At 41.8% G+C, this 26,996-nt stretch overlaps 1 protein-coding gene across 14 annotated transcripts in view; it reads left to right on the plus strand.

Moving 5' to 3' along the window:
- UNC79 (unc-79 homolog (C. elegans)) overlaps positions 1–26,996 on the plus strand; it is a 238,074-nt gene that overhangs the window by 198,090 nt on the left and 12,988 nt on the right. For all 14 annotated transcript variants that reach the window (XM_014549096.1, XM_014549088.1, XM_014549086.1 and 11 more), the window contains 7 exons: positions 6,388–6,492; positions 12,725–12,802; positions 19,083–19,172; positions 21,643–21,818; positions 22,779–22,965; positions 24,309–24,506; positions 26,287–26,364. In XM_014549096.1, the coding sequence (XP_014404582.1) occupies positions 6,388–6,492; positions 12,725–12,802; positions 19,083–19,172; positions 21,643–21,818; positions 22,779–22,965; positions 24,309–24,506; positions 26,287–26,364 (912 nt within the window). The remainder of the gene's footprint in view (positions 1–6,387; positions 6,493–12,724; positions 12,803–19,082; positions 19,173–21,642; positions 21,819–22,778; positions 22,966–24,308; positions 24,507–26,286; positions 26,365–26,996) is intronic.

A 26,996-nucleotide genomic window follows, 5' to 3' on the forward strand; every position in this document is an offset into this window, starting at 1 on the left:
GAATCCGGGACCCCTAAGGGTATGTCAGAGAGCTGGTTTTGGCTAGATCCCTGCAGGCCAGGCCGAGAGACCCCACCAGTGCATGAATCCGTGCACCGGGCCTCTAGTATGTGCATAAAATGTCTTAAATATGCAAGTTTGGAGGATTGAGAATCATAGTTTAGAAGAGAAGAGCTATTTAAAAAAATATTTTTATTGATTTCAGAGAGGAAGGGATAAGGAAAGAGAGATAGAAACGTATTGATAAGAGAGAACCATTGATCGGCTGTCTCCTACATGCCCCGACTGGGAATTGAGCCCTCAACCCGGGCATGTGCCCTGACCAGGAATCCAAACCATGACTTCTTGGTTCATAAGTTGATGCTCAACCACTGAACCATGCCGGCTGGACAAGAGAAGAGGTATTTTGATTGAAATGAGATAATAGTCTAAATGACCTCTTAAAGTCCTTCTCAAGTTTACCCATGATTAATGGGCTAGCCATCACTACATATTATTTTATACCCAAAGTAGAAAAAAATTAGGCAGTCATTTGTAAAAGCCTGTGAAGAGCGTCTTAATTCTCATCATTTATCTGTCTCCCCCGTGCTGGGTTCTCGGCCTCTGAGATTGTAATCTCATCTTTTGTCATCTTGCCTTAATAATGCTTCCTCTATTGCATTAGCTTTAGATCCCCTGCCCCACCACTGGCGAAGTGGAAAACTACTGCTTGCCCAGTGCATATAGCAGCCTGGTTGGAGCTGGTAGACGCTAATGGAAAAGCAGGAGGCATTTCTGTCCTTACGAACAATGTGCAAATCTTACTTTCCAATTTCCAAATTTATTTTCAATGGGGTCTCTGTTTCTGCTGTTTTCTTGAATGTTCAGAATGCTCCTTTATTCATGTTGTTCACTTCTGTAAGCCCTTTATTTTCCTCATAAAAATCTAATTTTATACCAAGCCTTTAATTCTATTTAAAACATAGTTGTCTCATTTCTTTCCATTTTGTGTCCACTCTGCCATGTTAAGTGTTCCGTGATAATCCTCTCTTTAGTCTTTCTGATTATAAACCATTACTCTGTCTGGAATGATATGTTTCCTAACTACCAAAATAATCAGCATTTTGTCTTTTTTCAAATCCTTCCTGAAAAATAACCTTTTCCTTCATTTTACTTAAAAAAAAAATAGATCTGTAGGACACAGCACCAAATAGAATGAAAAGATGCTCTGTATTTAAAAGTCATTTTCTTTATGCTTGATTTATTTAAATTAGTGCATTTTCCAAAGGAGGAACCATAATGAGTTTGAATTAATTAAGTTGTCCAGTATTGGTATTAATGACAGGGGAACTTCCGCCAATTTGAATTCAACATATTCTTGGATGTGAATATTCACTATACATTATTATCCCCTCATAATCGATCATAACTTTAGGGGCCTCCCACATCCTACTGTCATCACCCTTTCTCATTTTTCAACTTGAAATGAATGTTACTTACAGAAAGCTTCAATCTAGGGTGTTCCCACCTACTTCATAGATAATGAGAAACTATCGGAAACTGTTCAATAGCAGTATCTAATCAAGCCTTCTCTATATTTAATAAAAAGAAAGGGCATGGAAACGTAAGGAACTTGGAGACTTCTCTTTCTGCCAATCTGGCATCCTAGATAACCTGAAAACTGCCCCACTTAAACACCAGAAATGCTGGATGAAATAAACATGATTTTTAAAATAGAGCTAATTTTATATAAATGAAAGGAGACAAAAGTGCAGAGGACATTGAGAACCAGAGGGTAAGCATAGAAGCTGATAGTGTAGACGTCTCGAGATAGGGAAGGGGCGGTGGTGCTTGCTTCGGCAACTTAGTGGCTTGAGTTTTAAAGCCCACACAGAGAAAGGAGCTGAAGTCTTGGGACTATTTTAGGCTGGGAGTTGGAACGGAGTCATCCCCAGCAGAAAGTCAGGACCCTTGACAGGCCATCCATTTGGTAAAAGGGTGATTGGGAAAGAATATATTCTTATATGGAGGTGACAAAGAATGGGATCTGTATAATCTAAGAACTGAAAGATTTATAGTAACTTTGACAATTAGTAAACATGAACCTACCTTTGAACATGTTTAGAATTTGATTTCTAATACCTACATGCTCTGAACTAAAAAGCCAAGTAACATAGGTGCTGAGCAAGGAATAACATTGGAGTGTCTGGCAGAAGCAAACCTGAAGTCAATCCTCAAACCTCTCTGGAGAGATATGCTTTCGACTTAGGCCTAACAGGATTTCCACAAATTAAATCCTGATGAACATGAGCCAGAATCTAAAATTATAAATCATATGAAGAAATAATCCACTATGAGCTAGATAACAGAGTCAACAAACAGCAAGATTATTTTTCCCCTAAGGATTTCCAATATTAGAACTATGTGATAGAGATTATAAAGCATGCTTAAATGATAATCAGGCAAAGGAGAATTAAAAACATGAGAAGAGATTTAGTCACTTAAAAAAACACACCCAGAAAGATTTGAAAAAAGTAGGAAGTCTAGAAATGAAATAGTCATTGACATAAAAAACTTGATGGACAGGTTAAACAGCAAATTAGACATAGCCAAAGAGGGAATTGGTAAAATGGAAAGTAGAACTGAAGAAACTACATAGTATGCAGCAAAGAGATGAAGAGATCACGATGAGAAAGAGAAGTGTTTCAGAGAGGGAAAATGGGTTTCTTAGCAATTCTAGAATTGATGAAAGTCATTAATGCTTTGATTCAGGAAGCACAATGAGCACTAAAAGTATTACAAATAAACTAAAAATTTACCTGCTCATATCATAGACTACATAAGTAAGGTACAAATTGACAGAACAACCAAGACAGATAAAATTTTTTAAGAGCAAGCAAACGAAAAGACACTGTAGATAGACTGACAACAAACTTCTCAACAGCACAATGGGAGCCAGAAGATAATGGGGAAAATGTCTTTAAAATTGTGAGAAAAAAAATAATGGTTCACCTGGAATTCTCTACCAGCTAAGCTATTATTTAAGAGTGAAGGCTAAATAAACTATTTGGAAAATTAGAAATTTCCCAATATATTTTTAACTGAAACAAGTACTAAAAGATGTATTGCAATACATTATGAGGCCAATAGATAGTTGATACTAACTGACAGAGATACAAAAATTCTGAAGGAATAATAGCAAATTAAGAATTTTTTTAAAAACTAAAGCCTCATGACCTAGTGAGGATTTTCTTGAAATGTAATAGTGGTTTAACTATTAGAACACTTATTTATGTCACCGTGTTACCAGATTAATGTAGAAAAACTTTTATCATTATCTCAGCAGATAGAAAAGAAACACTCTTTATAATTCAACATCCACTTACGATAATTCTTGTCCAACTAGGAATAGAAGTAACTTCTTTAACTTGACAAAGGTTGTTAATCAGAAACCTCTAGGAAACATTATACTTAATGGTGAAGTGCCAGCAGTAGTCCCTTTACAATAATAAGTAAGACAAGGATGCCCGTTACCACTGCTCCTATTCACTCTGGTCCTGGGTGTCCTACTAAGTTCAGTAAGACAGGAAGAAAAATCCAACATATTGGAAAGGAGAGGAAAAATAAAACTCTCACTTTTTGTAGATATGTCATTATAAATGAACCAAAGAGAATCTATCTATAGGCACCTTTTTATAACTTTTATAAGAGAGTTCAGCAAGGATGCTGGGTACAAATGGATACCCAGAAATTACCTACCTTAATATTCAGCTACAAATGATTATACTAGTAAATATACTTAAAAAATATCATTTATTATGGCAACAAAAAATCTATCAAAATCTGCAAGAACTTTATGGAGATAACCAGAAAATATTATTAAACAACGTTTAATAGAGACACAGCTCATATTCATGGATGAGGACCCAGCATAATAAAGAGGCTTATTCTCATGAAATAACCTATACATTTAAAAATTCCTAGCCTTCCTCCCTGATAAAGATGGAGTAGATAATTTGAACCTATCCTCCCATTTAACTTAAAAAGTGAACAGAATATTTTTTGAAAACTTCTTAAAAGCATTAAAATGCTAACCAGATATAGAAGAGTGGCCAGGCTCAGATCTGGGAGAGCAGAGGAATGCAGAGATGTGAGCCTAGCCCTGAAGGTAGGTGTTTGCCTCTCTGGAAGAAGGGACTGAAAGACTTAGCCAAAATTCTGGAAGATTCAGGCTAGGGGGACAGAAGTCACAATCCAGGATCTATCAAGAGTGGGAACTCTGTCAGGAACTCTGTCTAATACGCCCACCCTCACACACACTTCTGGTCAGAACCACAAAGTAAAGATAACTCAGAAATAAACTTGCCCTCTTGTGGACACAGCTGGGTGTCAAGTTCTCTGGTGGCCCAAGATAAGAAAGCACGTCTCGTACATTTAAGGTAACCCTGTACCTCTAGTGCCTCCAGGAACCCAGCAAAAACAAACAGAAAGCTCTTTGGAGGAAGATAACATTTCAGGCCTCAAATTATTTTTATAAATAACTTTTTAATAAAGCATCCAGCACACAAAGATAACTGGACATATGAGGAGGCAAGATAGCATGGGCGAGAATACGTAGAAAGAAAAGACAGTTGGATACAAACCCACAGAGTCTCCAGGTTCTTGACTGTGGTTAAGAAAGGACACACAGGAGGCTTCTAAGATGCTTACATGAGCTGCTGTTTGACCTGCTGCTGGTGTTAATCCACTTATCTGTACACTTAGGTTTTATATACTTTTTTGCATCTGTTACAATTGACAATAAAAAAGACAAACTTGAAAACAATCTAGCGTTCCACTGATAGGAGGACAGATCGATGGGTTTGGGTATGTTCATACACATTATTAATCCGTTTAGTTGAATGAATTAGAGCTGTGTGTATCAAGAGGGGCTAATTTAAAAAAATGTAATGTAGTGAAAAATGATAAGTTGCAGAAAGAGATGCAGAGTATGATACCATGATAGGAAGTTAAAAATATGCAATATATATATGTATAATGTTATACACTACAATAGAAATTTTAAAACATGCAAAAATAATATTACACATTATAATGGAGATAAGCATTGGACATTATAATAATAAAAGCATAATATGCTAATTAGATTGGACGAAGCCAGGGCTGCGAGGGAAGCCCGGGTCCCAGGTGCCTGCGGATGGTGGGAGGGAAGCCAGTGCTGGCAGCGGGGGAAGGAAGGCCTACTCTTGCACGAATTTCATGCATTGGGCCTCTAGTATTTTATAATAATACATTATAATAGAAATCTTAAAATATGCAGAATAATATGAATATAATACATATGTATTAAAAGTATAAAAACATACATGAAATAATAAGCAGATTCAAAATAGTGGCTACTTCAAGGAAGGGAGAAAGAATAGAGAGCACCATATAGGTACCTTCAACTGTTGCTGTGGTGTTTGATTTATTATTTAAAAAATGTAAAATCAGAGCAAAATGTTACGATTTGATGAAGTATATAATATATTTCACCTCTTTATTTTTCTGTGTGCTTAAAATTATCCATTTAAAAAGTATTAAGTATTCGAGATCCTTTAAGCAGTTGTACATATTTGTCTCTAAATAATTTTCAACTGAAACAAAAATCTTTCAGATTTGCTTAATTTCTGCAATGCTGGGAACCTATATCATTCCCTGTGTATAGGAACCAAATCCTGTGATTTCAGTATTGAAGAGCAGGCCTGTTGTTTTCTTATCCATTAAATGAGGAATGGGGAACCATTTTTTCTGCCAAGGGCCATTTGGATATTTATAACATCATTTGTGGGCCATATAAAATTATCACTTTAAAAATTAGCCTGGTATATTTGGTCAAACATTTCATTAACTAACCCCTAATGCCTTGGCAGGGCCAGACTAAATGATTTCTCAGGCCTTATATGGCCCGCAGGCCGGACATTCCACACCCCTGCATTAAATTATGTGTTCTCACCTGGCCGGTGTTGCTCAGTGGTTGAGCATTGACTTATGAACCAGAAAGACATGGTTCAGTTCCCAGTCATGGCACATGCCTGGGTTGTGGACTTGATCCCTAGTAGGGGGCATGCAGGAGGCAGCTGATCAGTGATTCTCTCTCATCATTGATGTTTCTATCTCTCTCTCCCTCTCTGAAATCAATAAAAATATATTGTAAAAAAATTATGTGTTCTCAGTGCTGCAGTAAACTCATACACACAAAAATGCCTTTAAAATTTTTTCCTTTTTAGTTTTAATTTTATTCATTATGCATTTTTAAATAGTATTTTTTATTTCTGATCTATGAATCTTTTAGAAGCTCTTTTGACTTTGATCTGTTCTAATTGAATTTTAGAAATTGCTTACCTCCTTCTATGTTGTTTTATTTAGGAGCGGGATAAACTGTACTTGTCTCGTAGTGTTGTTCTGGAACTCCTGCAGGCCCTGAAGCTGAAATCTCCTCTACCAGATACAAACCTCCTTCTGCTTGTCCAGGTAGGCTTATGGCTTGTTTGTAATACTTTCATGAGATCCACTCATATTTGGAAAAACAAGGAAGCAATGGGACATATGCATAAATCAAATATTTCTGCCCCTGTTTATGCCAGGCAATATGCTTTACATATTCCCCTCACTTTATCCTTACAGCCGTAGGAGACATTGGTTCTGTATCATAGATGAGGAGACTGAGGCTCGGGGGGTTCAGTGACTTGCCCACGATCACATAGCTGGCATACGTAGAGTCAGCATCCGACCTCAGGGTCTGTTCATTGTGGAGCACAGCCTGGTCAGGCTTTCTGTCACTTGCCCAGGTGACCATAACAGCTCTGAGCGTTTTGTACTGCCTTCATCTCTCTCCACACCAATCCAGTCTTCTGGCTTATGGTCACCTAGTAGAATTTTGCTAAAAGTCTACTTTATATCAGATCACGCCCTGCATTGAAAACCTACAGTGACACTGTAGTGCCTGAACTACTGAAGCCTTTCATTATCTGGACACATTTGGCTACTCAGCAGTATTTCCCTTGACAAATATTTACTCACCACCTATTTTGGACTAGGTTTTGGGAATACAGAGATGAAAAAGGCATAGGCCCAGGCCGATAATACGCTAACCATTGTGCAGTATGTAAAGTACTAGGAGCAGGGAGTGGCCAACTCAGCCTGAGAGATGGAGGAAGGCTCATTAAGCCATTATGAGCTTTGACTTGGGGAAGGTGCTGGGGAAACAGATATGAATAAGCCATGGCCCCTTCCTTCCAAGATTTAGTATCTGGTAGGTGAAGTTGACAAGTAAAAAATCCCCACCATAGTGTAATGGGTGTGTACTGAGTGTGGGAATGGTATAGAAAAGGGACTGTGTGTGTGTGTGTGTGTGTGTGTGTGTGTGTGTACAGAAGTTGAGGCATTTACCCGGAAAAAGAGGAGGAAGGATACCTGTCATTTGCCATTTAATATCCACCACTGGGTCCCCTTCCCTCACTAGTATATAATACTCGTCCTTAGGACCAGAATTGAGTTTCTCTCACAGCCTTGAGATTTAATAAAGAGTTGGTATACCTTCAATGGGCCTCAGTTGTCTTTGAAGAGCCTCTGGGGGCACATTGAAGCTCTGTGAGGGCAGCGATTGCTGGAAGATGACAGCCGTGGGTGCCGGGCATGATGTAGTCAGAAGGAAGTGGCCCCCATTGAACCACGCTGCTAGGCAGCCCAAGAGGAGGGTAGAAGCAAAACCACAGCCTGGAAATCTCTGTGTTCCTGAGGCCGGGCAGCTGTTGACTCTCCCAGTGGCTGCCATAGGCCAGCCCCTCCTGCTCACACATCAGCAGCTACACCGCTTTTGAGCACAAGCAACTCTGACACAAGTGACCGTGAAGGTTAATGGGATCAACACTGATTTGGAGGGGAGGGCGGTGAACTGGGCTTTGTGAACTCGCCACGAGAGTTAGGGCTCACAGGTCCCGTGTCTAGAAGTCACTTGCTTCTGATAGTGTTTTGGTTGGCCACCTCCAAACAGCCTAGGTTTCAGGCCCGGAAGGTGCTGTCCTGTGGGTATCGGGGAGCAGGCTCTTAATTGGCCCCGGTTTCTGGCAGAGCCAGTCTACGAGGCTGATCTTCTCGGGGTCCAGCCCCGACGCCGCGACTGCAGCGGGTGGCCGGTCTTCTGGAGGTCCATTAGTCAACCATAATAAGCACTTGTCACGAGACGGCAGAAGAACACTGACACCTTCAATTGCCCAGCGCTCAAGGGAACCATGAAAACAGTGATTATTGCATCATAGCGAGGTGAATGGGTAACAAAAACAAATTAGTTTTAGGAAGAAAGAGGGCAAAAATGTAGGTTCTTCTGACTGAATCTGTTGTTTGGACTCTCATATACCATGTCAGTGAATTCCATTTCATCTTTTTAAAACAGATTTGTATTTGTCATCGAATCATTCAATTTCACAAATCTAGTTGTAAAATTATTTAGGTTGGAGAGGTATTTTGGAGACATTTTGAGATTGTGCCCATGGAGAACAACTTTACGAATGTTTCCACCTCCAAGTATGTTAAGCATTGTGCCATTTTGAAGTAATATGCCTTCGTTCTATAAGCTTTAGAATAAACAATTTTCATTACTGAGACAAATAAAAGGGAGGCATACTTAAAAGTTCCCGCATCTGCCCTGTGACTCCTGGCTAAGGGGTGGAGAGAAGTCCTCTGTGGGGCCACTCGTGGGATGAAGAAACACTTGTCTCTCTTCATGAATAGCGCATCCTTGTATAGAGGTTTCCTGTTCCTTTTTCTCTTGCCCTTGACTGCCTGGGCCCTCCAGGTGTGCCCTGGGGATCGCACAGGGCATAACCTGCTCTCTGGTGGCTTCTCTTAGGCCAGAGAATCCAGCCTGGAGTCAGAGAAAGCTCTTCCCTTTCCTGGGGCAGCACAGCAGGCCATGGCTCCCGGAGGACCAGCTCCCAATGTGGACACGTAATGTGTCTGAGGCAGACAGTGACTTCCTGTAAAGATATCAGGGCCCCCCATCTGAAGCAGTGGGGTGGCTTGTTTAACTGAAAATGCAGCTTGGAAACAGAAAAGAAAGCAATGTTTGGAAGGAAAACCTCCTCTGGGGAGCTGTCATACGTGACATTGGCCCCATTAGTGAGAAGTCGGTTCCTCAAACCATGGATTTACCCTGCATTCTTTCAGCCACCAGGAAAACACTAGTGTTTCCTCTCCCTCTTGAGTTAATAACTTAGAAGATAGATGAGCTGGTAGAGATGGAGCTGTTTCTAGTCTCTCATAGATAGACTGTGCCTTTGTTGTTTACCAAATACTCTCGGTAAGCATCCCCATAAAGAACAATGAAACACTTGCCCAAGGAATGTGAGGCAACCCAAGTTCTAAACATTTCAAGACAGTGACCGATCTGTTTTTTAATTCCTAGAATTTCTTGCTGGAGGCTGGTTCATGGAAACTTCCCGCCTATAGTGGGTGTCCAGCCATGACTCCTATTAGTTTTTACTTACATATAAAGTCAGGCGACCTTGGATGTTCAAGTGGATTTTTTTTTAAGAAAAAGAGGCATGAAAACAGGAAATAATTTGAAAAATAGAAAAAATTGTATGTATTCTTCAGAATCTAAAATGTCAACCTTCAGGGTGTGGTTGTTCTGCACTGTGGACCAAGGCTTTGTCTTACTGCTTTAACTCAGATCTGTTGACAGTTTTGCTCTCACCTACAATGTTTTCTTTTCTGCTGGTCTGCTGTAGATCCTTTGTGTCAGATGTAATTGTAAGTGTTCTCAAGGTGGATCAAAGCAGAGTTTTCATAATAAAGTGATAGCCCACTAACAGCCACCACACAGGCTATAGAAGCTCAAATCCAAAAGAACGTCCTCAGCTCCCATTATATGCCAGGAATAGATATTCTGCTAATTTGCATATAGCACACCCACTGTGTGGGATATACCTGCATGTTCGAGTGTGAGAAATCGTGTGGGTGAAAGGTTTTCTTTGAAGGATAGGTTAGTTGTGGGCTGGAGGACAAAGAAGTGGCAGGGGCACGCTGCTGTTTTTAATTCACAGGCGTATGCGTGTGGGGTTATTAATGTTAGTTGAGTTACCAACAGTCTGATCACTCTTTGGGATGAGAGGTGGAGATACTATTTTGAGTCTCCTTTTGATAATGAAGTTAGTAATGACACATAATGGATACTGCGTTTCTTCTGTGTTCTTTGGTATTGGGGCAGGCGTGCCTATTTCTATCTGAAAGTATAAAATTCTTCCTTGTATGGTAGTCATCCTTCCCTCCCTGACTTTAGTTACATCTTTATATTTTGAGCAATTCTATAAGATTATAATGGCGTTTTTCAGTTCCTGGTTGGCAGCTATATAAAATGAAGAGAGAAAAGTTTACTTAGTCGTACATATCATGTTAAAATGCACTGGATTAAAATGCATGGATGAAAAATAAATAGTAGATGGTTTCAGGCTTAGGCACTTTTATACTCTTGGATATACCAGACTCTCCACAGACCTCCATAACTTTTAGAGTGGTGATTTTTAATTAATTTTGACTTCTAAGAGATCACGGATCAGACATTTGAATTTGGCCTCATACCTTGAGCCTACAAGGTCACAACCTACTTACATGATGCCACTCCTTCCACTTTGTAGGTGAGAGAGGCTTCTGCTGAAGATCAAGAAAGTTGAAGTTTTGCTTCTTCACGAATCTTGTCTTGCCCTCCAGGGCACAGCCAGGCCGGAAAGCACGCTTTAGGGGCTGAGGGCTCTAGATGCCCCAGGGACATTCCCACTCCCTGGGCTCCCTTCCTCACAGTTCTGTCTTGCCCTTGGCCTCTATTCGCTGTGCATCTCTTGTTTCTGTTTTAAAGAAATTAGTTAAAATGTTGGTGTCCTGGCAGAGGTTTGGGAACTTAGTTCTAAGTAGTTTGTCTAAATTGCAGACTCAGGGAGCTTTTGAAAATATATTTTATGTGGAAAACTAGCTGCCAGGATTTTGGGAGCTCCTTCTTCTCACACTGTACTTCTGTCAGATTTTTTACTTACAGGTTTTGGCCAAAGGTATAGGCTTTACTTTTTTAAAAAAAAAATCCTGATTTACTTACTTTTCCTTGTATTAGAAATAAGCCCAAGTTAGAAGAGCAGACATAAGCATTCCTGAATAAAATAATGGAAAATTTTAGCTTTTCCCTGGGTGTTACTAGCTGGCACTTTCTTTGCCAGATCCGGAGTTACCGGCCAAGGAGATTCTTCAGTTTCTGTAACTGTATTTGAGGCAAGAGGAAATGACAGAATGTGAGCGTGGAAATGTGTGTCCACGCTGCCATGCGGCTTTCAGAGACAGCTCTGCCTGCTGTCTCCGCCTCCCCTGCTCAGTCACCTGCACGGAAGCACCTTTCATGGAGGAGCACACCAAGACCAGCTGGTGGCCTTGGCCAGGAAGTCGCAGGGCTTCCTGACCTCAGAAGGCCTTTGGCTTATAGCTCCTCCTTGTTAGCCCAAACCTGCCGCCTGTTATAATGCTTTGATCCTGACCCCTGGTTAGTCTGCATGTGCTGGCTCCTGTTCCTCACCCGGCCTCCGTGAGATTTTCTCTACCACCCTGCCCTGTATTACCTCTCCCCAGTTTCATAAGGTCTGAGCCTGCCCAGCTGAGCTCATCTCGTTGCCTCGACCCACCCAACTCTTCTGTGCTCTTTCAGTGTGTGAGTGAAGTGAATTAGGAGGAGCTGTCAGTGCCAAAGCTTCTGTCCGAGCCTCTGGACTCTGCATAGCAGCGGCTTTGGGTCCCACAGTGGGTGGGGCCACTGGGCAGAGACCTGGAGAGAGAAACTGACCAGGAAATAAAAGCTCAGAGCAAACTCGACTGACTTCATGTTTAACTTTCCCCCTAAAACCATTAATAAATAGTTGGGTGTTGCATTGTGGGAAATACCTGTAGATATCTGTAAAGAAGGAATTAAATAGTCATCTGGCAAATCCATCCCCACCATGATCTCAGTTGTACATAATTGATGAATCACTTCATTTCACAAACTCTTGCTGAGCCCTTCTGAGATGTTAGGCGCGAGTCTAGTGCTGGGGCGAGGTGCATCGAGGCTGTGCTCTCGAAGAGCTCCCAGCAGGTGAAGAAATAGACTCATAGGTCATTGCAATCTCATGTCACGACTGCTACAATGGAAGCACGTGAAAAGTCCCGGGGGACACAGCAGGAGTGGGGGCCATTATCAGCACAGAGAGGCGTGAACGAAGTGGGGTAAGGAAGACCAGATACGCAGGGGACTTGGAGGGGAAGAAGCAGCTAGAATCCTCACTCTGAGGTTCATTGTTTTTCTGTTTTCATTCTAAATGTATGATATAATGCTAGAAGTCTGGAAAAACCTATGAAAATTTAGTAACTGTCAAGAGTGCTGAAGAATAAATAGAGGAATGTTGGAACTGATCTGACATTGCTGACAGCTTTTCTTTCTTCCTTGACCAAATGCACGTTTCCAGTGCCACAGAGCTGTCTGGGTCAAGTAAGAATCAGTGTGTTCATCTCAGTACGATGATTCTGAATTTCTCATAGGAATCAGCTGTCATGATTAGCAAGTACCATAAATCCAGGGCAGATTGTCACGGGAGTAAACACTAATGAATTCAAGCCAAGTTAATAAAATTATAAACTACTTATTACTGTCCAAATGCCCTTAAAAATAATTATCCTTTCAATTTCTTATTAGTTTATTTGTGCAGATGCTGGAACCAAACTAGCTGAGTCAACAATCCTGAGCAAGCAGATGATCGCCTCTGTACCTGGAGTAAGTCCCAACTGAGTTAATTGTCTACGTTTTATGTTTTCTCATTTCCTCATTTAGCAAAGAGGTATTTTTGGCCTGTGTCCCGGTTCACTTTGATAGAACAAACACTGTAAAGTTGAAAACATATTAGCATCTTTTTAAAAAGAGAACTAGTGAAAATTTAAATTAATCTCAGCCCTTGGAAACGTTTAATCCCAGGAAACATGAGTAAAATTGAAGCAACTAGTTAAGGAGAGGAAAGGAATTACCAGACATAAAGAATAGATTTGGCATTGACAGTGTGGCTCAGTTGGTTGGAGTGTTGTCCCAAAAATGTTGCGAGTTTGATTTTCAGTCAGGGCACATACGTAGGTTGTGGGTTCGATCCCCGGTCAGGGTGCATAGGGGAGGCAACCAATTGATGCTTCTCTCTCATATCGATGTTCCTCTCTCCCCCCACCTTTCCTCTCTCTCTAAAATATCAATAAAAATATATAACCCCTTTCCTCTCTCTCTAAAATATCAATAAAAATATATACTCAGGTGAGGATTTAAAAAAAAAAGAATAGATTTGATTCAAATTCCATTTTTCCAGAACCAATTTTCCTATACTGGCTCCCACTAAGTAATTTGATTTAACTACTTCGAGAAAGAAATAAACATTGTAATACCTTGTTTTCCTTTATAATATTTTCCTTGAAAATTAAAAAAATTCCATTATTATCAACTAGTGAACTATTTGGTAAAATATGTTAAGACTAGAGGCCCAGTGCACGAATTCGTGCACAGGTGGGGTCTCGCTGGCCCAGCCACAATTGGGGCAGATCAGGGCTGGGCCTGCGGGAGGAGGAGATGGCGGGAGGTTGGCCACCCGGCCTGCCCTGATCGGGGCCCCATCAGGGCCGGACCAGCTGGGGAGAGGGGCCGCCGGTGATTGGCCAGCGGGCCCCGCCCCCGAATAGGGTAGGGGATGCTGACCGGGTGCCAGCAGCCTGGGGGAGGGGCCATGGGTGGTTGGCCAGTCGGCCCTGCCTCTGATCAGGGTGGGGGGCCAATCTGGGGTGGGGCCCGGTGGGGGGAGGGGCTGTGGGCCAATCAATAGGTGGTGTTGTATGCTCAATTGCATCTTCTCAAAACGTATGTGGAAATCCAAACCCCTGGTACCTGTGAATGTGATCTTATTTGGAAAGGGTGCATTTGCAGTTGTAATTAAGATGAGTTTATATTGGATTACGGTTCACTAATGTCATTATAAGAACACTAGAGGCCCAGTGCACGAAATTCGTGCATGGATAGGGTCCCTAGCAGTTGCCGGCTGCCGGCCTCCCTTCCCCAGACCCCTGTGGGGTGGGCCAATCAGGGGCGGGCCAGCTGGGGAGAGGGGCCGCAGGAGGTTGGCTGGCCGGCCCCACCCCCTGATCAGGCCAGTTCCCTGGCCACAGTGGGCATCATAGCGACCAGTCATCAGTCATCATAGAGACCAGTCATCGGTCATTCTGGTCGTTACAGATGCTTGCTTTTTTATATATATATAAAAAATGAGAAGCCAGCAAGTTTACTAGAACAAACTCAGAAACTTTAGGGATATTGTTTATTGAAAACAATTATTTAAATTTTCAATAGAAAAAATTTAATAAAGAAAAAGGATCACCTATAATTCCTCTGCCTTAAAATGAGAAACTCTGTTGTTTTATACTATTTTTCCATGTTTTGATTTATTCAGTATCCTAATTAGCTTATTCCCATATTGTTGGAAATTTATATACTTTCCACTTTCCACCTTTATTTTGAATTATATCCATGGGACTCATTCCTTAATTAAAGAGTAGGGATATATTAATGGTACATATTCTCATACTGCTTTCCAAAAAAGTTTTATTAATTTACATGTATAAGTATACCAGTTTTACCCTTAACACTAATCATTTCTTTAAAACTACTGTTTATATTTTTTTGATGGATAGAAATTTTGAGAGCGGAAAAAATAATCATTCAACAGATAATTTTACTGCTAACATTTTAATGAATTTTCTTTCTCTTTTTCTGTGTGTTTAAACACAGTTTGGTTCAAATGGCATAAGCATTTTCCCCAAAGTTTAATGGCTGCAGGGTATTACCTCATGTGAATGTACCATAGAACAATGATAAAGAGTGTTAGGAGTAGATTCACAGCAGAGAATGAGGTCTGCCATTTACTAGCTATGTGATGAGGAAAGTCAGTTGACCTATGATTCTTTGACTTGTATTATCTGTAAATTGGGATATAATAGGGCCCAATGTCTAGGTCAGTGATGGTGAACCTATGACACGCGTGTCAGAGGTGACACGCAAACTCATTTTTTTGGTTGATTTTTCTTTGTTAAATGGCATTTAAATATATAAAATAAATATCAAAAATATAAGTCTTTGTTTTACTATGGTTGCAAATATCAAAAAATTTTTATATGTGACACGGCACCAGAGTTAAGTTAGGGTTTTTTAAAATGCTGACACGCCGAGCTCAAAAGGTTCGCCATCACTGGTCTAAGTTGAGGATTGAATAAAATAATGCATGTGAAGCATATTAGCATGGTGCTAACATGCAGTAAGTATTGAGTAAAAAATAACTATTAAAACTAATATTTAGAAAACATGAATTATGTTTGGATATTTTAGTTATTTTCAGTATTCTGCAATTGTAGCTAATATGTGATAAACATCTTTGTGCTTAAATCTTTGTCCATATTTTAGACTATATTTTTATAATAGATTTCTGGGAGTTTAATTACTAGACTATGTTTTTTTTAAGAGTTTTTTTCTAGTAATTAGGGTAATGCTATGAGATAACATGACAATGCTCAGTGACTCAACACACAAAGTTTTTGTTTGCTCGTGTGAAGTTCAAGTGGGTATCTTGATTAGTAGAGGGAGGAGGACTTCCATGTGAACACGTAGGGGTCAGGTTCCTTCCATTGTGTGCAGTCCTCTACAATCAGCTGACGGTTGGGAGAAGAGAAGGGAGTACGGCACACAGAAGGTTTTCATGGGCCAGATCTAAATGTAATGTACATTTCTTCTACGCGGATTCCACTGGCTAGAACTCAGTCACATGGCCACACCTAACTGCAGGGGAGGATGGGAAATGTCTAGTTTCTTCCTAGGGAAGAAGAGAAATGGTTCTGTGAGTAGCTAGCCAGTCTCTGTTGCACACTCACTGGTTTCCATAGTGTTTAGTTCTTTAAAACTCAGTATTTGCTACCTATGTGATAGCTTAAAAATAATATCCTTAATATATAAAAGGTTTATTGAAATCCACAAGTAAAAGACACACATTTCAATAACAACAAAAGAGCAAAAATAGTTGTAGGAGCCACAAATAGAACACTTTCCAATGACCAATCATTCAAAATGTACCTTTTACCCTCACTAGCCATCAGTGAACTATAAATTAATATAAAATATCAGGATATTAAAAATATAAAAATTAAAATCAGCTAGAAAATCAGCAGGTTTTTCTTAATGAAGAGAGGTATTGATGATGAAGTGAAACAAACTTATAAGCTCCTGCTGGTCGTGAAAAACGGTACAGCCAAGTACTCGGATGGCTTGCTGAAGGACAGTTTGACCGCTCACTTCTGTAAATATGTTCAAGAAAACACTTATATGTGCACCTAAAGAACTTATACAAGTGTATTTATTACAGCGGCATTTAAAATAACAACCATATGGCAATATAATGAATGTCCAACATTAGGGTTTTGTTTAAATAAAACAAGGTGTATCTACAAGATACATTATTATGTGGCTACCAAGTTAAGTTTTCAAAGAATATTTAATTCACTGGAAAATGCTTATGATAGATTTAATATAAAAGCAGGTTAGGAAACAACCCCGGCCTTCTCAATATTGTATGTCTGTGTGTATGCCATGGGCACGGGAAAGAACTTGGAAGGACGCAGTCGCAGTGGCTGCCTCACAGGCAAAGGACAAGAATTAGGGTTATGGTGATTTTTCTTTTCCTTTTTCCTAATTTGTATTTTCCAACTTTTCTACATTGCACATGTTACTTTTACAACGTAAGCAATGTAATTTTAAAATCAGACAAAAGTTTAAAGGAAGAGTTGGATATGATTCAATTCATGTTTTTGGGTTAGAGTATGTTTTCAACACCTTTATCATTAGTTTTCCAAGTGAAATAAACATAGGCCTTCTAAAGCAAGTGGAATGTGACTCTTTGGTGGTGTTGTTTTTTGTGTGTTTTTTTTAAATAACACACCTAAGGTTATACTGATGTTTTGCAGATTTTAAAAAAAGGGGTGTGTGAGAATTATATGCTTTATTTCATAAGTGTACATAGCTCACTAAGATGATCCTGACTATAAAGTGTATTTTAAGTCTTTTATTAGATGTAGTTGCTGGTCTCTAGAGCAAACGTGACTGAGTAATAGTAAAGTTTTTTTTTTTTAAATAACACACCTAAGGTTATACTGATGTTTTGCAGATTTTAAAAAAAGGGGTGTGTGAGAATTATATGCTTTATTTCATAAGTGTACATAGCTCACTAAGATGATCCTGACTATAAAGTGTATTTTAAGTCTTTTATTAGATGTAGTTGCTGGTCTCTAGAGCAAACGTGACTGAGTAATAGTAAAGTCTTTGCCCTCATTTTCTTTTTTTTGCAATTTAAACTTAAAAGACAAATATTAAATACCGCTCCTCGGCATTATTTTCTGTGACATTTGCTTACTTGAAAAGGAACAAAATATTGCCTGTGAAAGAAACAAATCCCTTTCAAGACATGCAGAGTGTGTGCTCCTGTTGGCATGACATGTGAAAGGTCAGAGAAAACGGAATAAATCGGGGGGAAATCCTTTCTTGCATTAAAGGATTAATATTCCAAAAGCAGGGGCACAATAACCTTTTATAATTCCTTCACTTGACTTAAATGAAAAGAAGAAAACCTTAGCACATACAAAATGCTTGGAGAACTCTCCGACGGAACTGCCAGTGACCTTATTCTCCTGTCTGTTATCCTGTCAGCGGGACTGGCAGGCGTGACATCCCAGAGGGGAGAGGCGGTGATACAGTTCAGGGCCGGGCAGATGTGCATGAATATGGGAAGATGATTTCTGACTGCGTGAGCGCGTTAAATATATAACGTTCCCGATTTTCCTAAGGAAAGCTGAGAAAGGCCTAGGCGCAGTATGCAGCTGGCTTCAAAGACGGCCTGCTTTTGATCCGCCGTGAACCCAGCCTGTGGGTCCGCCCGTGCAGCTTTGATGTAGCAGCCTGTCCGCTCATTTTCCTTTTCTCTGCTCAGCGTCCTAAATTCACTGCCTTGCCCGGAGAGAGCAGGCTTATGCCGTTTACTAACCCGAAGCACAAGTATGCTTTCTTTTCCTAAAACCTGCAAACATGCTACTGGCGTCTGGGGAAGATGACCATTTTGCTTGTTTATTTATTTATCCCTAGCAAGAACACAACAGTAATACACTTATCTACTGAATAGTGTACCTGCCAGGTATGAGTTGAGTTATAAATGACTTGACTTGAATATAAACAGTCTGGCTCTTCCGGCAAACAATACTTGTTTATATACTTTTGTGGTTTTTTTTTTAAATTTTAATTAATTAATTAATTTTAAAAAAATGTTTGTATTGATTTCAGAGAGGAAGGGAGAGGGAGAGAGAGAGAGAGAAACATCAATGATGAGAAAGAAACATTGATCGGCTGCCTCCTGCATGCACCCCACTGGGGACCGAGCCCGCAACCCAGGCATGTGTTCTGATCAGCAATCAAACCGTGACCTCCTAGTTCACAGGTCGGTGCTCAACCACTTAGTCACGCCGGCTGGGCTATATGCTTTTGTTTTTAATAGGGAAAGTCAAGATTCTGCTGATGGAATTTGGTGTCACATGAGCATCTAAGACTCCCTAGAGTGATAACGTGACTGTAGTGTTAGTGTGACTCCTGTCTTGAAGACCGATGCTAATGGCTTTACATAGGCGAAATCTTCATATACCAGCCACTTGAAACACAATCCCCCAAAAACCAGCGAGATGCCCAGTGGACAAAGGCATGTCGCCCTGTCTCCCATAGGCTGCTGCTTTGCTCGCCACCACAAACCTTTGATCAATGTTTGTCCCAACTCCGGGCAGACAATCACAGACTGTGCTGAGAGTAATGGAGTGAGTCAGAAATCTAGAAAATGAAACAGCTCATTAGCAAACAGCGTGAAACCAGAGGGAGACAGTCAGGGCAGTCAGGGCAGAAGTGAAGGCGTGACTCGGAGCGCACGCCCAGCCGTGTCCTTGTGTTTCAGTGTGGCACGGCGGCCATGGAGTGCGTGCGGCAGTCCATCAGCGAGGTGCTGGACTTCATGGCAGACATGCACACGCTGACCAAGCTGAAGGTAAGCGCGCTTCCACGTGCCCGTCTCTTAGGTTAACAAAAACAGTTTGAGAGACTGAAGCAGACCCGATGGGAACTCACTGTTAGCTGGATGCGCCCAGGTCTGGGAGGCTGAAGCACTGAGTCCCGCCTCTGCACAGAGTGAAAGGAGAAAGGAAAGGATGTTTACGTGGCATCGGCCATGTGCATAGCTTTACTTTGGCCATTTATTCAGTTCTCACAATGCCCCTGTGGAGGTGTTACCCCCATTTTACAATTGTAGAAACCGAGGCCTGAAGTAATTTGCCCAGGTCACTCTACTGATCTGTGGTGGAGTTGGGGCTGACCTAAGACTGTAGTGACCCCCAAACCATTCGAACTGCGCTATGCCAAGTAGCCTCATTTAACTACTTAGAGCAGTGGTTCTCAACCTTCTGGCCCTTTAAATACAGTTCCTCATGTTGTGACCCCCAACCATAAAATTATTTTCGTTGCTACTTCATAACTGTAATGTTGTTACTGTTATGAATCATAATGTAAATATCTGATATGCAGGATGGTCTTAGGCGACCCCTGTGAAAGGGTCGTTCGACCGCCAAAGGGGTCACGACCCACAGGTTGAGAACCGCTGACTTAGAGCCTGAGTTTCCTCATTTGCAAAACAAGTCTAGTGATACCTACCTTTGCTAATGGTGACAAGGTTTAAAGTGAAATAATGCATGTGAAGAGACTTGTAAACTGTAACACATTATGCAAACATAAGCCATTTATGGTTTTTATCTGCATTGAACCTGTCTTCTTCAAGAAAATAATTAAAGACAAGGGATAGAACAAACTGTAATTCGCAGATGGGCAAGTTCCCAGGGACTTTGTTGAGCTTATTGCTGGTTGTGCAGGGTGCAGTGAATTGCTGATGCAAGTCAACCTCCCTGCCACGGGTCCACTGAGAGATTGATAGTCCAAGCGATTTGAGGCAGGCCCTGGACAGAGGGCAGAAGAGACTCTAACCATGGCCCAGCGAGCAGCCAGATTGCAGTCTGGCACTAAATGATTCCTTTTTGATAAACAGGACCTAGTCATGCCAGAAGCTCGTCAGCAAAAAATATGGCCCCTTTATCACCCAACAGTGGCCAGACTCTGCTCAGATGGTCTAAGTGTTTCTTGGGACAGCAATAGATCTGCACATCCTACTGGAAAGTAGAATCAAACTTTAAAGTGATGATTTCTCAGGCTATCCAAACCCAGTCATTTCCAAGGAAGCTCCCCTAGTGTTTGATCACACGCTGGTTACTGATTGCCGAATCGGGTTGCCTACACTTAAATGGCTTCCGTGAACAAAGAAGAGGGGACAATTGTTACCTAAATATTTTTAGCTCATTTTATATAGCCACTTTCAGAATAAGAATAAGAAGCATCCATGATGATCTAAAGGTCGGGGACTACAGACATAATCCACCTCTCTGATTTTCCTTTGTATTAGCAAACAGATGAGAAAGGTCAAGTGGCAAGTGGCTTATCTAAGGTCATACGACTAAGACAGAATGAATGGGTCTAACAGCCGTGGGCAAACTACGGCCCGCAGGCCGGATCCGGCCCGTTTGAAATGAATAAAACTAAAAAAAAAAAGACCGTACCCTTTTATGTAATGATGTTTACTTTGAATTTATATTAGTTCACACAAACACTCCATCCATGCTTTTGTTCCGGCCCTCCGGTCCAGTTTAAGAACCCATTGTGGCCCTCGAGTCAAAAAGTTTGCCCACCCCTGGTCTAGAACCTAGGTCTCAACTCCAGTTCAGGCCTCTTTCCACTCACTAAGCCACACTGAGCAAAGACATTTTTTTCTGAATTAATTCAAAAAATATGTAATAAGCATCTATACTGTACCTAGCACTATTCTAAGCATTTAGGATGCAACAATGAACAAAAACAAATACATTAGCTGCCCTAATTTAATTTATAGTCTGGTAGTGGAGGCCAAGTTTAATGAAAATTTTATACAAACTAAAGTAAAATTGTGACTTTCAGAATTGCATGAAGAAGGGGTAGACAGTGGCATAAGAGCTTCTAATAGGATGATATGGCCTAGCCAGGGAGGAAATCGGGGAAGGCTTCCTGGAGGAAGTGACATGTAAGCTAAAATCCAAACAATGAATAGTTAATTAGGTGAAGAGAGACTGGAACAATATGTTAGGCAGCAAGAACAGCATGAGTGAAGTCCAGTAATGGGAGGGAACCACTGTAGTGGGACCACAAAGATGAAGCGGTAAGATGCAGAGCTCTGCAGTAGCTAGGTCATTCTAGGCATTTTAGGTTATGCAGAGGAATTTTTTTTTTTTCTTTATCCTAAGAGCAGTGGGAAGCCATTGATGTTTCAATGGGTTGTATGCTTGGGAGTGGTGATAGAAGGTGTGGAAATGACAACCTGGTCATTTTAATGAGTGACCTGGAATGTCTCAGCCAAAGTCACAAAATAGCATTTGGTTTTGTAGAACCACATGAAGGCATGTTCCCAGCCTCTGCATGAAGATACCTTTGGTGGACATCTCAAAGTGGGGCTGGCTCAGATCGCAGCCATGGAAATCTCCCGGGGCAACCACAGAGATAACAAAGCTGTGATTCGCTATCTGCCTTGGCTCTACCATCCCCCTTCGGCAATGCAACAAGGGTAAGACCCTGATTATCCCAGGGCTGAGGGTACATGAGGCAGGAAGCACCCTGAGTCCCTTCCTTGGGCTTCGTGAGAGCAAGTGATGCACTGAAGATTCAGGGGATGGAATACGCTTGGTTGGAAAGACGGGAATTGAGACCCCTCTGCGTGCTTACTGGCTGACCCCGCAGCATTTCTGAGCTTGAGTACCTCATGGCATGGCGCCAGTAAAAGGAACTAGCCTTCCACAAAGACCTCAGTCACCCCGAGAGATGGTGGACACTGGAGCTTTATCACTTTAACTCTTCATTTCAGCTCATTAAATAAGCCCACAGGTATCTACTGAGCACTCAGGGAGCTTCTGTGTTCCATGAGCTTAGATTGTAGCCAGAACAAGACCTACAGCAGAGATGAAATAAGAGTGCAAGGAGGTGTGACCCCTGATCTTACCTTTAGGGAGGCTAAGAAGAGAGGCGCCTGTGGGTGGTTTATTAGGGAACTCCAAGCAGGCTCCAGCCTGCCACTCGGCTGGTGAACTTCCTGGCTGGAGGCAAGGTTTGGAATGGGGGTGAGGAGGGCAGGAGACAATAATTGGAGAGCAGGGAAACAGTGGCTGTGTGTTGTACCTTCTTCTCTATTCCCTCCCCTCTAGTGGGGATGTCAAGCTTTCTAATGAGAGGAAAGGGAAGCATTTAGAAAGAGACCCTAGTCAGAAAGGCAGTAGGCTTGTAGAAGAATGCTATTTAATCCCGTGTCACCAAAGGCTGCTCTTTGCTCGTGAAGCTTAGACCCAGGATTAAAGTGGGAAACAAAAAAACCCCCAGATATACCATTTTGTTGGCACTGTCACCTTGGTGTTTTATTTTATGTAACTGCCTACAAGACCACGCTTTTAATCCCTTCCCTCCATACGCATTCCTTGAGCACCCAACGAAACAGAACATAAAATCACCTTGAACACTTCCTTCTTCTCAACAGACCGAAAGAATTCATCGAGTGTGTCTCCCACATCCGTCTGCTGTCCTGGCTGCTTCTGGGGTCCCTCACTCACAACGCCGTGTGTCCGAACGCCTCCTCCCCCTGCCTGCCCATTCCTCTGGATGCAGGCTCCCACATTGCGGACCATCTTATTGTCATCCTGATTGGATTCCCAGAGCAATCAAAGGTAAGTGATTCCTGCGAGGTTAAGACCATATGCATCGAAATTGCTAATGGAAACCCTTATCAGCCAATTACGGTTTTTTTGAGAAGAAAATGCATCTTATCACAGGCCCTCCTGTGGATATTAGGAAAGTGACTTTGTGCTAATGCCTTATTTTAAGTTGTTTAAATTCCCAGACTATCTTTTCTTTCCCCTAAATTGTTTTCGGTTTACTTTTATGAAGATAAATTATGGAGGCAAGCAAGAGTCAGCGTCCTAGGCATTTCTGTCTGAAAATAATGAAGAGGAATAAGAGGCTAGAAATAGAATAAAAATTCTGTGATCAGTTTTTAGAACCAGATATGAAGTGGAGGAAGATTTATGCTCTACCTAATTCTTCATGCACTATCTTTTCAACTCAAATCTCTAGGGATAGAGGGAGATACAAAGTGAAACTAAGAAGGCAGTTGGGGACTCACTAAAGTACACATTAGAATCACCTACGCAGAGGAACTTTGTACATTGTAGAGACAAATGACGAGCTGCAGGGAATAAAGGGAACGCAAGGCAGGCGTCAGCCCTGAGCCAGTACAAGCAAACTGGACTCATTGGTACTAATGAGCTCTGAGGAGCCAAGGCCCCTTCACAGAGCTGAGATGAATTCTGGGAGGTCACGGTGGGTTGGGGCCAGGACCAGCTGACTCTGTGACAAAACAGAGCACCCGTCCCAATGCCCGGGAGGATGTCTGCGGGAGAAATAAGCCAGCCAGTTTCTAATATTTCAGCCCAGATCTGTGTTTGATTCTTAGGTACTTTGTAATTTTGTGACCTTGAAAAAGTTACGGAACCTCTCTGAGCTCTGGTTTTTCTTCCGTGACATCGATGAGGGGATGGTTTGAGAATTAGGGAGGTGACCTATGAAAAGTGTCTAGCACAGTGCCTGGGACATTGTAGGTTCCCACTCAATCAGTGCTTACCACCAGTAGGAATACTGCTGCTATGGTTACTACTACCAATAGTAGGACTGTAATTATTGAGTGCCGGGCAGTGTGTTCATATACATCGCCTCACATACTCCTACCACAACTCTTTGAGGACGGTGCTGTTATCCCCATGTTGCAGATGAGGAAACATCCTGAGACGGTAGAACAAGTGTTCTTCCTAATGTAGCTTAGGGATGGGAATGTCAGTTTTATTAAAGGGCAAGGGGGTGGGTAGGTTTATTCTGTAAACTCAGGCGTCTTCTCTGACGGGGTGAAGAACAGCTTGCTCCCTGGAAGGCCAAAGCTGCAGGGGGAGGGCTCCCGGGAGCAGCCCCGCCCACACCCACAGGAGAGGTAACAGCTCTTCCTCTCCTTCCTCCTCAGACCTCCGTGCTGCACATGTGTTCCCTCTTCCACGCGTTTATCTTTGCTCAGCTCTGGACCGTCTATTGCGAACAGAGCGCGGTGGCTACAAACGTCCAAAATCAGAACGAATTCAGCTTCACCGCCATCCTGACGGCACTGGAGTTTTGGAGCAGGGTGACCCCCAGCATCCTCCAGCTGATGGCCCACAACAAAGTGGTGAGTTCACAAAGCAGCTTCCCTCTTGGCTGGAATCTCAAAACGTGTAAACCACTCCCAGTCCTCACTCTGCCCGCCTTAAAGATCTCAGCTGCAATGTTATAGAAATGGATCGATGAATTTTTACTTTGTAAACTGGGTGTTCGACTCGCGTAAGAATTGTGATAAAAAAACAAAGTTAACAAGGCAGTTGAGTACAAACAATTTTTGTTTTCTCTGCCTAGTGCCAAAGGAAATGTAGATGAAACTTCTGCCTTTGAGAGCTGTTTCGGTGCTATACACTCAGAGACTTAGGAGGGGGATACATATTTTTTTTTTTAAAAAAACCAACCCTAGCAAATTAGGTCCCCACACGTGCTCATTCCATTCCACTCAGGGCTCAAAACAGAAGAGCCACCTTTTTGAATTATCCACAAGGACCTAAGCTCCCCTGTCTCCAAACCCAGTTCCACTTTAATGTAGATGGCTCACCACGTGAGGGGCTGCTCCAAACCTACTGGAAAACATCTGGGATCTGGTTAGCATGAGCCACGTCATTGAACATGTGTGGATTAGTCCTCATGGATGGGGTCCGGGTTGGGGGGTGTACAGCAGGAATTTACAAGGGAGTCCTTTAGTTCAGTTCCTGGCTTTGGGAGAGGATGCTGGGCTGGGGAAGCTGCCAGTGTCTTGGGTGTGGGTTGAATTCCTATCTGGGAGGTGCAAGGGCTGGAAGAACCCAACAGGCTCAGAAACCCAACACCGCACCACCCACAAAAGGCACCCCAGAAAGGGTTTTTGAATGAAAATTAGTCTAAGAAATATTTTCTTTTAGTTCTAATTGGAAAGGAGATTATATATTTCCTTTAGTGAAGCACGTTCTTTAGAGAAGCAGGTGTTATTAGACAATTCTGAATGGGGAGAGATGTTTTAGTTCAGTTCAAAGGACATTTATGTGGAATTTGAGGTGCACAGACAGCTCTGACTGCTGTGGAGATAATTACATTTATTGGATCATAGCGCCTGGGACTGAAGAACTTGGAGATGAAACCCTCTGTTCTGTTATTTTACAGAAGATAAAATGGAGACCTCTAACTTCAACCCCAGATTCAAAGTTTCCTTCTATTGTCATTCGTTTTTTGATGCCATTACTACCTCTCCTTCAAAGCTCTTTTGATATCCAAATGTCACAAGTGAATTTTGTGACAATGTTATAAATGAATTTGAATTAATTTTATTCTGAAAATTTCTTCCAAGCGAGAAAGCCAGTCTGGTAGAACCCCCTGGAGTGTTTAAAGCCCGGCCTTAGGGATTGTCCACAAGGATATCACCGCTCCTGTGCTTCTGAACTGTTGTGAGCATGGCTGCCTTCCCTCAGAGAACAAAGGCTCAAGGACAGAGAGGCCGGACAGGAAACAGTCCCTCCAGATGCCGGCACTGGAGCAAGGACGGAGGGGGAAGGTGGGGGCAAGGGCCGAAGCCCAGAGTTCTGTGGTTGGAAATGAAGGAAGCAGAAGCCATTGATCCTCTGGTGTGAAGCACAGAGCAGATGAGCGAGATCAATACCCGAATTCCCGTGGCAGCCCCGAGAGGGATGAAGGCTTGGCGGCTGGGAGACCTCTGGAGTTTTTAAATTCCGTTTCTGGTTGAGGCTTTGGAGGGGAACAAGCACCACTCCTGTGGCCCCTGCGGTCCTTGTGCAGACGGACATCTCGGGCACAGGGTGGGGCTCCGTGCTGTGCTATCTGCACGGTGTCTGTGTTATTGGAAGTGGAATTGATTTCGGTGTTTCTCGTTTCAGATGGTAGAAATGGTGTGTCTCCACGTGATAAGTTTAATGGAGGCATTGCAAGAATGCAATTCAACAATTTTTGTCAAGGTAGGAAAATCTTACGATTTTTATAGATTCTTTCTTGCTGATAAAAACACATGTGGATTCATTTGAATGTATCTTCTGAAGAGGAAAGAAAAGTGATTTAATTTTAACACTCAGAGCTGGGGGTGGAGGATTCAGGCTTCACTAAATGCTTTTCATGTTACTTTTTTCTCTTGCTCCACCACTGTGAACTGCTCTAACTGGGTTAAATATGTTGGACCATGATTGCATGCAACACAAGCAATTAAAATGTTAACTGGGAATGCTGATCTGAAAATGACCCTCACCTCACCTGTTGCCAAGATATCCAGAAAACCAAGGAAAATAGTCTGTGATTGACTTGTTAGCTGGTATTTTTCTCTAAGATAAATTAATTTCATTTCCAATATTACTATTCTAAACCATTGGACAGTATATGAAGGTAATCTAAGCATTTGTCATCTATCCAATGACATTAGAAACACACCAGTGCCATAAAAAGGTAAAGGAGAACTTGGTTTCTCACTTTATCTTTTTATTTCCCCTTTTTCCTTTCCCTTCTATCATTCCACCTCTTTGTCTCACCGAGTCTTTGTCTTTCCTCTTCTGGTAGGACTTCTTTTTTTACTCCCAACCTCAATATTCTATGATCTCAG

Source organism: Myotis brandtii, unplaced genomic scaffold (assembly GCF_000412655.1).
Source record: "Myotis brandtii unplaced genomic scaffold, ASM41265v1 scaffold535, whole genome shotgun sequence".
Taxonomy (NCBI): Eukaryota; Metazoa; Chordata; class Mammalia; order Chiroptera; family Vespertilionidae; genus Myotis; species Myotis brandtii.